Genomic DNA, 14,077 nt, shown 5'->3' with positions numbered 1-14,077 from the left:
ACCGAACATGTCTCCATAGCGCAGTGCGTAGAGTTTCCGACTACGAACCGAGGATTCAGAGTTCGAATCCGGGTCAGGGCAAAGACTTTTTTATTTTATTTTCGTTTATATTCTATAGTAAAGTAGATAGTAAAGTATTAAATAATTCTGGTAATTCAAAAAAAAAAACAACAGATATTTAATACTTTACTATCAGAATATAAACGAAAGTAAAATAAAAAACGTCTTTGCCCTAACCTAATCCGATTCTGAATCCTCGCTTGATAGGCAGAACCTCTACGCGCTGAACTATGGAGACTCGGTCGGTTTATATTCAATACTAGAATTTAAAGGACTAATAAACATATAGGATCTTCTTTCAATGCGCAGTAGGGAACGCAACGTTTACCGACAGCCGGACGGGCCGCATGTTGTTCTAGAGAGCATAGTAAAAGATATTACAGAGCCTAAGACGTCTGGCTAAATACTTGTTTTTCCGACGTTGGTAGCTCTCGTACTATTTGAAAAAAATGATTTATGATAATTTTTTAATCGCTCAATTTCATGACAGCTACGGCATATATTATATGACATTCGAAAAATTTAATTTTTGAAATAGATAGCCACATGTCTTCTCTTTATGCCACAGTGGCTGTGGTAATCACTAAATTTGTCGTTTACGCTATATATTTTTTTGACAGGCAGTTTTTTTTCTTCCAAAAATTTTAAATATTTTTTTTCTCAAAAACGGTTAATGTTAGACATAGAGTGTTTGATATCAAAATTCATAAAATTTTACAGAGAATTTATGTATGTAATAAAAAATGGGGGTACCCATTTAAAATAAGAAAGTTGCTGGCAATTTCCGGTATTTTCGGAAGTGCCGCCATATTGAAAATATTTTCTTACGTTGTGAAACAATGATATGCAAAAAATATCCGATCTAGATATTGTAGTTCTCTAGAAACTTCTAATGCACGATCAGCCTGGGACACCCTATATATATATATTTATGTCCTCATTTATGTCCTCAAAATATATAACACCTCATATAACATAATAAAAAATCTAACAACCTCATAACGTTTCGAGCACCAGCGCGTATCGATATATTTATATATTAATTACGACTACAACATTCCATGTTAGTGCAAAAAGAATAATTTAAACGAATCGGTAGTGGTGCCCGTTTAATGGAGGCGAATCAATTTAAAATGTAAATATTAATTAAAATAATCGGTACATTCGAATACCGCAAAGTTAATTAATAGGAGAATTTCAAATAGAAGATTAACACAATAGTGTTCGCTTCAATTTCGGTAATGTCCACAGAATCAATTATTTCTTGCTGGCATATTTGTGATCAGAATCTATATGATATGTATTAAACACAAACATTTTCTCTAGTAGAATTTTCTTTGTTATATTATACGTAAGGAATGACAGGCAAAATTGCTATTTAATATTCATCCCAATATCAGGATAAACTAATAATTAACAGTTTTTATTCTAATCATGGTAGTCCAGAGTAAATAAGGACACGAAAAGACCCAATTATCGGCTTAATTCGTCGTCCATTACATTTTAGGTAGATTGTGTACCTTTTGAGGAGTAGTTTTAGGGAAGAAAAATTGTAATACCGCGTGCTCGCCCACTTCCTTTGGCCGAAAAAAAGGCCCCAAATGGCCGAAAAATCTATTTTTGCAAATATCTGCCAAATTATGCAATTTACAAAATTTTTCCTGGAATTAAAAATGAAGCTTAGGTAATTCCTAAGTTCATTTAAAAGGTAGAATTAACAGTTATCACATTTTGGACCTTCTCTTAATTTTGTCATATTACGATAATAAAAAAATTTCTGAATAATCTGAAAATTTTTGGGCCAAGGAATGGATTTACCTGTTTTTTTTATTATCATAAAATATGACAAAATTCAAGTCCAAAATGTGATAGCTGTTGATTCTACCTTTTAAATGAACTTTGAATCACCAAAAAATATTAAATTTTAACCAAGTTATTAAACAATGTGTCCTATCAATCAATGATACGCTTATGAATTCTATCTCCGGAGCGTCTTAACTTGGAGAGAAAATTCAGAGATCTTCGAGGCGGAATATCTAGAAAACTACTAATTTTACGCAAAAAATGATAAAGACTATTTTTGTAGGTAATTATTTAACCTTCATTCCAAGAAAAGTTCTGTAAATTGCATATTTTGGCAGATTTTTCGGCTATTTGTGGTGTTGAAGTTTTTTTCCCATAAAACTACTCCCCAAAAGGTACACAATCCGCCTGAAAAGTGCCGTGGTTTTAACCTTCATTTACTGGACTATCTTGGTATATTTGCAGTTTTATTTTTATTGATCATATTTTTATTATACAGGGTATTTCAGAAAACATGTGCCATCTCTCGTGCGGAGATTCCTCACGTAAAAATAAGACTTATTTTTCATATCAACATAGGTCCGATTCTGCTTTATTTCGTAGCTACAGGGTGTTAAAGTCTGAATAATATTTCGATTTATTATAATTCTCTAAGTCCTTTTAGTGATTCGAATGAAATTTTCACTAATAATACCACTAGAGGTCAAATTATTTCCGGAAATTTTTTCGAGCTGATGAATATTTTGAAAATTATAAGTGTTCATGAGCGAGAAAAAATGTCCGGATTTAATTTGACCTCGTGTGGTATTCGGTAAGAAAATTCCACACCAAATTGTGTTTGAAAATCAAATAATTAAAATGTATTTTTCGATTTTTGGTCGAATTGATTATTTAGTAACTATGATAACTAAGTGACACCCAAACCTAAAAACTATTCATAGATAAATGCAACTAGTTTAGATTGGAAAGCCCGTATAAATTTTGGGATCGCGAAATTATTTTGGGTCGCGACCGTTATACGCGATCTGGCGCTGCTATAGCGGTCGCTAAGAACACGGCAAACAAAAACAGAAATAATTTTCTCTTGTCAAAGTGAGAATCTTCAAAAATCATAATAATCTTTCAAAATCTAAACCGCTCTCATTAAAGAAATCCCGAAAAGTGTTTATAGCGTCCATTTTCAAAGTAATTATTGCTATCTTGTGAGTTTAATTCAAGTTGTATTTACTCCAACCGGTGATAATTGTGAAAAAGTGGCATTAAAAACTTAAAAAGCTGTGCTGTGAACTGCAAAAACCATCGTGGATCGTGGCATAACGTCGGTTTTCAATGTTTCATAGGTATTTCATACATGCGTCCTTATATAAAATAAAGTTTCTTGTATGCAACACACTGTATTTTATTTATAAAATTAAACGAAAATAATAATAAATTTGAATAAACAATATTTGGCGATATAATTCCGGAAAAAGTCGAACCGCTCCGAAATTTTGAAAAGTTTTGGGTCGCGACCGTTGCAAGAATAGCGCCAAATAGTGTTTACATTGTCCTTATGGGCACTTTCCAATCTAAACTTGTTTCATTTATCTATGAAACTATTTCAGTTTTGAAGCTTTCAAGCGGCACGGCTTAAAAAAAATGTTTCGCTTTGGTCATGAAAGCAAAGGAATATTTTCTTTGCCAATAGATTAAGCAGTTGACACCCGCGAATACTAGGAAATCAAAGTCAAGCGTATGAATATGAAAGCAGTTTACAAACTTTCATCTCAGCTTTGTAATTGAAATGTATCAAAATTATCACGTAAACAAATAAAAACCAGACTCTCAAAAATATATTCTGTCTTATAAACGTCAAAAAATTTCCAGTATAATTCGCTGTTGGGTGCATACAATGAATAAATTTTCACTAAAATTTACATTCGTTGCCATGGTGATTTGTCAAAAAAACACGTTTCGATTGGTTAAAAATTACAGGTGTGGAATTTTTAGGGTAAAAGTTACTATAAGTGCTACATATGTTAATGCTAAAAAAGTGTCGATAAATTCATCAGGGACATGCATATGGGTTAACGCTGGAATAAAAAAAACATGTGCGCCACTCACATTTTTCTTTTGATATCAAAATTTTTTCTAGGCCTTTTAATGCCAATTAAAAGTTACGTCTTGATATTTTGTCGAATTCGGCCTCCCTGATGAGATAAACGCAATTTTATTAATCACAATTAACAAAATTAAAATTAAAATAATTAATAAAAAATATTAATAAATCATGTATTTTACCTAATTTATTATTAAATAATATTACCATTAGTTATTACTACTATTACTCCAACCTACAATTTCAAATAAAAAAAAATAATGGTATTTAAGATAATTACAAGAAACCTAATTTTAAAAAGTTTTATCATCCTGTAACTCTAAAACTATGCATTTCCATACTCATGTTTGTTAGAACTTTTTTTCATATTTTTTGATGAGGAATCAGTGAGTACTTATTAATACTTTCGCAAGTTAATGATATTAAATTTTTTTATAGGTTGCTGTTAGACTTGAATCAAGGCAAATTAATAAAATTGCGTTTATCTCATCAAGGAGGCCGAAATCCACAAATTATCAAGAGACAACTTTTAATCGGTATTAAACTGCTTACACTATTTCGCTAACAAGAGAAAAAAGTCAGTGGCGTACATACCTTCTTTAAGAAAGATATTCCAGTGATGCCCATATGCACGTCCCTGGTGAATATGTCGACACTTTTTTAGCTTTAAAATATGTCGCATTTATTGTAACTTTTACCCTCAAAATATCATTCAAAGCGCTAAAAATCGAAAAAATAATAAGACTTTAACACCCTGTAGCTACGAAACAAAGCAGAATCGGACCTATGTTGATATGGGAAATAAATCTTATTTATACGTACGGAATCTCCTCACGAGAGATGGCACATGTTTTTTGAAACATCCGGTATATAAAAATTATAAGTTTAAAAAAGTAAAAGGTATCACAATAATGTACAAGTTTTAAACTCAGTTTTACTACACCGTTATTTTTAACTCTATAGTATAAGAATTTTTATTATATTTAATAGCAATTTTTGCCATTTATAAAAAATGATCTGACCTATTATTTCTTGAACTTGTTTTAAATCACCAAAAAGATTTAAAGCAAAGTTACATTTAAGACTCCTTGATATTTTAGTATTAGACCTTAAGTAAATGTTATATGCAATCATACCAACTTGCATCCGAAGTTGGTGTTGTTGAAAAAAGAATAATGACTGCTGGTAACTAGAATTAAACCTTAGTGATTTTTTCAATTATTAAATATTAATATGTTGTCTATTAGATATATTTAATGTAAATATAATATCCATAATATACTTAAATCTTATTTTCAAAAAAAAAATGAAAAACTGAATGGCACATCTGTCTAAAAATAATATACCTATGTAATATTGTGTCTATCTGTGTCCATTATACTAAATGTTTTTTGCAAATTGTTTATACAGAACTATTTTCTTCGCATGAAATATAATAATTTTCAATTACCAACATCATGTTTTGTCAATATTAACATTTTAAACTATAACGTTCTGTATAAACAAACTAAACATAATGTATTGTATATTTACATATATATTTTATAAAATAAGTATAAGTTTTTTCTCATTCTAATAAAGAAATGATATCTATGATTGTGTTAAAAGTTAAGATTAAAATACTCAGTTATTCTATTTTAATAATACAACTCTCTCTATAGTGTTACAATTTTTAATAATAATTTATATTGCATGATATAAGTAAATTTTCTCGATTTACTTTTCAAGGACCAACAACATCTCTATTTTATATTTTATAAATATTATTTAAGATATTTATCGCCATACCGTTTGAGCAAAAATGATGTATTAGAATCAAAAGAAATATATTTACTGTAAAAGAGATTGATATTCATTTGATTAAGTTCGAAACCAGAAATTATTTAAAAAACATTTAACTATTTTTTTAAATACGTGGCTTAAATTTATATTTAATTTGTTTGTGTAAGATAAGACAATAATTATTTTTTCTCTACTATAAACTAAGATATATATGTTAGTCTGTAAATTTAAGAATTATTTATATATATTTTCTTTCATTTTTGTAATTTATCTTATTTTTTTAATATGTGTTTTCACTGCCGCCCAACTTGCAAAGTTTTCGTTCAGATTATACTATGTTTTTAATTTAAGACTTCTTCTTAATGAAAGAAATAATTACAACCGTAAATTACACAATTTGTTTCAATATTCTCTTACATATGTATTTATGAAAAATGTATTAATTTATTTATTTTGAAAATCACATTATTTTTCTATCGATGGTTGTAATATTTCTTGGAATTTTTGGGGTGTTTGCTTTTTTAGTGAACTGCAGTAAACTAAGCATTCTTTTATTTATTTATATTTTAAAATAGAACCTACTGTAAACTTTTGTAAACTTTATGTACTTAAAATATATTTAGAATAAGTTGAATCTATTTTCATTTGTTTTATAAATAAAGACGAATTATTGAATATAATAGTTTGTTGATTTTCTAAAACCTTAGTTTTAGAGTACTCTTACTTTACCACATGAAATTATAATTAAGTTTATTAGGCTAATAATGATATACTTTTTAGGTCAGCGAGATAGTCGATATATTGCAGAATCGTAAGTAAATTTTCTTTATTATTATTTTATTTTTAAATTATACATATCATCCTTCTGATCAAGAATAAACAAGTCGTACCAAATTGGAACAATTCTTCTAGACTGCTAACTTCAGACGATATGATAACGATATAATATTCTAAATACAGGGTGAATTTCTTACGATGTTCTCTGTGGTTATCTCGGAAACTACTGGAGTAAAATTAGAGAGTCGGTTAAATGGGTAAAGAATGGTAGTTTTGTGGGGTCATATGTTTTTTTAAATGGAAACCATAGTTTCCATGACTTTTTTTAACATATTTTTAAAGCTTTTCAGCGATATAAGCTATAATATGTTTTTTTTTAAATACTGAGTTATAGCCAATTCTTATCTTTCTTGACTAATTTCACTTAGTTGGCATGGTCTTCTTATTCTGTTATGATTTATAACTGATAAAAAGACAGAATATATTATTAAACAGTTGTTTACAATTTACATTACATAAACTAAAACTTAATCCTACACGCTTTTCTTCATTTGCAAAATTAATATTTACAACTTGTTTTCATTCCTAAGTGATTTTTTTTTTAAATGATAAGAATTGGTTATAACTCGGTAATTTTTCGAAAAAAAAACATATTATGGCTTATATCGCTGAAAAGCTTAAAAAATGGCGCTTTTTATGAAGTCATGGCCAACTATGGTTTCCATTTAAAAAACATAATAAGTCAAAAATGAAAGGCTTTAGAAAAAAAAACGGAGGACACAAACTCATTAAGTATGTGATTATCTACAACTTTTATCTGAAAACTTTTTCTCTAAAATAGATTATAATGGAATTAGGGACAATTTTTAAAAGAGCCGAAATTTCTTTTTTTTTCGAAATATCTAGTAAGCCATGAAATTTTTCAAAAATCTGAAAGGCACATATTTATGACCCCACAAAACTGCCATTCTCTCCCCTTTAACCGACTCTCTATCTCCAGTAGTTTCCGAGATAGCCATAGAGAACATCGTAGAAAACTCTCCTTGTTATAAACTACAAAATAAACTACTCTATAATCTGTCTAGCCAGAGAATATATGATAGGGACATTTATTTATTATCTGTCATTTTTGATTCAAAAATAGTTTTCATTTGTTTAATGTCATCTGCAAAAATTATATTCATTTGTAGGATAGAGTAATTACAGACAATACTCATATTAGTATAGATCAAAGACAGAACATTAAAAGTTATATATCCCAGCAAGCAAAAGCTTATCTCTGCAACATTGCCAAAACTTCACAAAGTAAGGTACAACATTTCTTTTTTCATTGTGGGGAGGTGTATGCAAGGAAGCAGGGTTCCTTAATTTACCTCCCAGCAAGGTTGAAAAAGAAATGTTGATGCAAGGTTATTTAAAACCTTGTCACAACCTTATGAAAACATTTCAGTTAGTAAACATTTCAGAGTATTATTGAAACGGTGCTAATGTTACGTCGAAGAAAGTACTAATTTGAGACGATTTAGCAATATTGTTAATTTTGCGTCAACACAGTATTGGTAAAATTATATTGTATCAATGTTTCACAACTTTTGATCCATTAAACTCTTTACTTCGTTATAACCTATTAACTGTCTTATTGCTAAAATAATATAGCATAAAATCGCTAATGTTCGCAATAAAAGACAATCTCATTCATTGGAGAGTAAATATAAAAATTATTTTTTAATGCCATTTACTTTATTAAAATTTATTTTCAATTAAAAAAAAATAAAAAATTTAAAATTAAAGAAAAAAAATGAATTATTTTCAATTAATTTTCATAATAATAAAATTGTACCTTCATTTATATTTAATAAAATCTCATTCGAAAATCATAGAACGTTATACCGTATCTGTTAAAATCAAAAGTTTAACGTTAACCTCACCTAACTTATATATTTACTTGCGCGGGTCTTTCATTTGACTCTTTGTTGCAATTATGGAGTGTATAGATGAAAAGAAATATCTCTTGTGGAACTTTATTTAAAAAAGTGGTCATAAAAATGGGAAGAATAAGGATTCACCAAATAACCACAGTGGCGCTAATTATGCATAAATCTAAAAAATGTAAATTACCCTGGATAAGAGAATAAAAGTAACATCACCAAACATTACCCAAAAAAGCTTTGTTTGTATTTTTTAGAATATAAAACAATTATTTTTATATACTAGAGGCCCATTCTATTGCTGCTGAATAAAGATCGATAATTTATTTCATGTGACATGAAAATAAAATTTGCCTTTTATTTGAATTTACTTCACATCAAATATTTATCTCTTTTGAATAATTTCCTGTTCTAAAAATTTTCGGCGCATATTTTAAATTTTAGGTTATTGCTAAGCAGCGCCATCTTAAGTCTTCTCTTTTTTATGACCTTATTGGCCCTGACTTATTTTTTAACGCACGAAGATATTTCTCCTTACCTCTACACTCCATAGTTGCAATGTTCCAGAAAAAAATATTTGTGCGAAAAATATTTTAAGCGATGTAATTTTGCAAGGTTTTGAGAAGTATCTCTGCAACATTGCCAACATAATTATGTTTTAATCACCGTTCAAAAAATATGTTTCTTTTGTAAGTTTTAATCAATCACGTCACAAGGTTTAAAAATCAACGTTACAAAGGAAGCTGTTTTGGGGATTGACTGCAATGTTTTTTAGCCTAAGAGCTGACGACATACTTTGAGAACATATTTTAGGCAAGCTAGAATAACTAAAAATGTATAGTTTATTAACTGGTGAACGCAGAATCCTAAGTCTGGCTGGGGGGTTGGGGGTATTTCGCTACTGCGCAACCCATAACATTTGCAAAAAAATAAATCCAAAAAACATTCTTTAGGCAACTTGAAATTTATTTATTCTTAAATTTTAGCATCTATTTAACCTAGAAATAAGTATGCCAGACTTTTTTTTCGGGTTTGAAGTGTAACCCGACCATTCCAAATATGTTTAATTATTATACCTGGAAAACATACTTTAGGCATTCTAAAATTTTTACAGCGTATTTATTAGATGATATTAAAAAATATGTGTTAATTGCCAGATGAATTCAATGGGATTTAATACTTGCCTGACGCGAATAAAGATTTTAAATGAGCGCGATAAGAAAGTCTTATGAGTATCTATAAGCGCGAGAAAGATAGTTTATTGAGACCCGGGGGGTCAGGGGCAGCCGTAGGTAGTCGCACGCGGCTGACGTAACAGCATTTTGGAGTCGTAAAAATTAAAAAAAAACTAACTAATATTGAATAAATAAAAATAAACAAAAAAACAAAATTTTTATTAAAATATAATAAAAATGTATGATTGAAATCCTTTCAATAAGAAGACTTTTTAATTTACGTATTTTGTATCTGAAAGAATAAAAAGACGAATAATTATTTAAAAATTAGCATAATATAAAATATATTTTTTCAAACGTCACAAAAGTATAATTATTATTATATTTTTGGTGACATATTATATTATTATTAATTTTTGCGACCTGATTGACAATATAAAAAGTCATTTTAACCCCTAAGCATAACAGTAAAGCACTTTTACTTACTTTTGAATCTATTTAGAAAGATTAACAATGGTACTTTAATAAAATTCCAGAATACTGATTTTTTAGCACTGTACATGGTACCCTTTTGTCGGGACTACGTTTTCTGGTAAAACCACTTCTTTAAATTTTAAACCATGTTGTTGGCGCACTTTTAAAAATTCTCTGCATTTTTGTAGTCTGCCTTCATCAAAAACAATAACTTTGTCATTAGTAACTTTTTTACAAACTACACAACTTAAATGTTTTTTATCCATTGTGATTTAGTAGTTAGTAGCGAAATTAGTAATTACTAAAATATTTACTTTGCAGTAATTATTCTAAACTATTTACACTATGCACATCAATATTTAATTTATAAATACATATTTGTACATGGTAACTTAATTTCAACAAAATAATCTCTGAATTAAAAGCCTGCAAATAATTGAAATGAAACCGAAAAAAATTGTTTTTATGAAAATTTGAAGTACTCCAAAATACTGTTACGTCAGCCGCATCGGCTGCTGATCCCCCGGGTCTCAATAAACTATCTTTTTCGCGCTTATAGATACTCATAAGACTTTTTTGTCGCGCTCATTTAAAATCTTTATTCGCGTCAGGCAAGAATTAAAACCCGTTGAATTCGTCTGGCAATTAACACATATTTTGTAATATCATTTAATAAACACGCTGTAAAAATTTTAGAATGCCTAAAGTAATGTTTTCCAGGTATAATAATTAAACATATTTGGAATGGTCGGGTTACACTTTAAACCCGAAAAAAAAGTCTGGCATACTTATTTCTAGGTTAAATAGATGCTAAAAATTAGAGAATAAACAAATTTCAAGTTGCCTAAAGGATGATTTTTGGATTTATTTTTTTGCAAATATCATGGGTTGCGCAGTAGCGAAATACCCCCAACCCCCCAGCCAGACTTAGGATTCTGGATTCACCAGTTAATAAACTATACATTTTTAGTTATTCTCTATTTGCTTGGAGGGATATTTTCAAGAAAAGGGCATTGAAATTATTATAATATATTCTGATAATTATACTGCTAGTCAAATGTAGAATGATATATAAATAATTGGTACTGTCTTAGATTACAGAGTGAGAACGCAAGCGAAAAAGAGAAACCCAATATCTAAATACTAATAAATAGTAGATCTCTACATTAGAGAGCTTTAATTTATCTAAAACACTTTTTTTCATAGCAGCGATACCGAGAGCGCAGACGTACGCCCCAAGGAGAAAAAATGTCGACTACCATCCATACAACTGACATCGGCCTTCTTCAGGAAGAAGTTTGATAAAAGCGTCCCAGAACAACGCGATAATCAAGACCAAGACGAAGCTGATGCTGATACCATACCTGCTGAAGAGCTGACCAACACCGACCAGGTGTTAACCACGGTTGAGAAAGTAAACGAGAAAGAGGTTAAGGATAAAAATCTAGTTTATGCAGAGCTGGACTTAGTGAGTCCAAACAGTCCGAATCTCAAGCCTGTTGTCAAAGGTAATGACGACAAAACGGAGTATGCGGAAATTGTTTATACTCCGTCGAAGGAAGACGAAAAAGAAGGCAAAGAGGAAAAAAATAAGAAATAAGTTTACGTAGAATACAAAATTTTGCTTTTCATTAAAGAATAATTGTATACAGAGTGTTTATTTTTTTTATTATAGGCATAATATATAATCCGTCTAGAAAGTATCCGGAAAAAAGAAAGCAAAATTACAATTATCGATATATATTTTTAGGACTTGAGTTAAAAAAAAAATTATTAACAAATTATTAATTTTATTTACTTACAGAACCTCCATTTAACTCCAAACACTTAACTAAACGTCCAGGTACACACGAAACTAGGTCCACCCCATAATGTTCAGTGGCGGTAGTCCAGGCTTGTAAAACTGAGCGAATCAAATCTTGTTTATTTCGTGGAGCTGCTCGTTCCACTTCAGTCTTCATTAGTCCCCATATGTTTTCAATGGGACTAAGGTCTGGTGATGCTGCTGGCTATGGAATTGTTGCTAAATGGTGTTCTTGCATCCAAGCTTGAGTATAGGCAGACGTATGGCATCTTGCATTATCCTGCTGAAAACGCCACCCCTCTGGATATAAAACATGAGCCGTTTCATGAAGAAAACCATTTAAAATATCACAATATTTTGCACTATTAACAGTTCCATCAACTATACATAGAGGTGTAGTACCACGCTGAGATATTGCTCCCCAAACCATTATTTTAGTGGGAAATTTTGAAACTTGAACGGTAACATTTTCTTTTGATAGAATTTTTAGGTGGTTTCCACTAAGCTGGAAACAACTTTCGTCAACATCTTCTTAAAAACGTTGACAAAAATCCATTCTTCGCTGGCTTTGTAGATGTGTTATTGCAGCGATTTTTTTTGGCTTCCTTGATATGTAGCCTTTTCTTTTCAGTGACATGCGGACGATTTCTGGACACACTTTTCATTTTCGCTGACTTCCAAATCTGTTAGCCCATTTGCGAAACCCTAGGCGCGGATTCTGTCGTCCTAATGCCACTAAAGCGTTTAAATTATTTTCGAGAATCTTACGCGGTCTTCCTGAAACTGGTACATGCTTCATATCTGTGCCATTTTTTATCCTCTTCATCGTCTCATATATTGCACTTTTTTCCGAGTTCAGTCAATTGCACTAATTTTTGAACGTTTCGAACATATTTTCTATACAAATACTCCACCATTTCTATTTTTTTTTAATTGCAACATTATTTCTCATAACTTAGGCCGGTTTATAATCAACAATATTTGACAGATGGTGTTGCCATGCGATTTTGGTCATAGCCTACTATCGGCATGGCTACGTGATGGATTACTGTTGTCTTAGAGTGTTACAGAAAAAAAACATTAAAATTAGGAAAAATATAAAATTCCGGATACTTTCTAGACGGACTATATTATCCCGGAAATTCATGCCAAGTTAAGAGGTTTAAAATTTAGATAAGGCGTACACACCCAGAAAACTTTCATTTTTTTGTCTTTTGACGGTTAAAATGAGAAACCTGCTGGTTTATTATTCCTGGACGTATATAGGGTGTCATTGAAATTGTGTAAAAAAATCAGAGGGTAATAGTACTCCTAAAAATAGTAAAAAAAAAGTTCCTATAAGTATAGGGCGGTAAATGCATATTAAGGAAGTTAGGGGCACTGAAAGGGTGAATTTAAAAAACGGTTGGTTTGAAATTTTAGGTTTAAAAAACGATATAAAATTTCGAAAAAAAAAATCCTCTGTCATAAATTTTGACCTTAAATCAAATGGTGATACTGAAAAATTATTTGAAAAAGCGGAAAGGGTAGTTTTTGCAAGGGTAGGGGTTGTTTCGTGAATAACTTTTTTGAGGTTATTTTTTTTGCAACGTGGGTTCATTTTTTGAAAAAAAGGTACTCTTGTTGCACATCGCCCAGAGCAATGGTTTTCGAGAAAATTGGAAGCAAAGAGTTTGCTCTGATGGGTTGCTAACTGACGGTTGCTTGTTAATCAACATAAACTTATGAAAGTTATGGCGGTTCAAAAGTAACCAAGTAGTAATCAAATACTTAATTGAAAAATCAAAATTTCATGATTTTTAAAACATCTTATTGCTTTAAAAAACGAAATAATCCACTAGATTTCTACTTCTGGAGCCTCTTGAAAGCTTTTGTTTACTCAGTGCCGATTAATACTGAAGAGCAACTACGGCAACGCATTATTGACTGTTACAATCAAATTCGGTTAGGTTAGGTTAGTAGTTATTCACAAAACAACCCCCTACCTTTGCAAAAACTACCCTTTCCGCTTTTCCAAATAATTTGTCAGTATCACCATTTGATTTAGGGTCAAAATTTATGGCAGAGTCTTTTTTTCGAAATTTCATCTCGTTTATTAAGCCTATAATTTCAAAACAACCGTTTTTCAGTGCCCCTAACTCCCTTAATATGGATTTTCCGCCCTATACGTATAGGA

General features: G+C 30.3%; 1 protein-coding gene across 4 annotated transcripts in view; it reads left to right on the top strand.

Annotated features, from left to right (window-relative positions):
• LOC115875984 (fasciclin-3) overlaps positions 1-13,226 on the top strand; it is a 473,190-nt gene extending 459,964 nt beyond the window's left edge. For 3 of the 4 annotated variants that reach the window (XM_030891627.1, XM_030891630.1, XM_030891628.1), the window contains 2 exons: positions 6,524-6,554; positions 11,304-13,226. In XM_030891627.1, coding sequence (XP_030747487.1) covers positions 6,524-6,554; positions 11,304-11,697 — 425 coding nt within the window. In that variant the 3' untranslated portion in view covers positions 11,698-13,226. The remainder of the gene's footprint in view (positions 1-6,523; positions 6,555-11,303) is intronic. The other variant, XM_030891629.1, reaches the window with a different exon arrangement.
• The last annotated feature ends 851 nt before the right edge of the window (positions 13,227-14,077 follow it).

Source organism: Sitophilus oryzae, unplaced genomic scaffold (genome assembly GCF_002938485.1).
Source record: "Sitophilus oryzae breed Bouriz unplaced genomic scaffold, Soryzae_2.0 scaffold_1396_pilon_pilon, whole genome shotgun sequence".
Lineage (NCBI taxonomy): Eukaryota > Metazoa > Arthropoda > Insecta > Coleoptera > Curculionidae > Sitophilus > Sitophilus oryzae.
The sequence above is the reverse complement of the archived record's forward strand: the minus strand, read 5'-3'. Positions and strand labels throughout refer to the sequence as shown.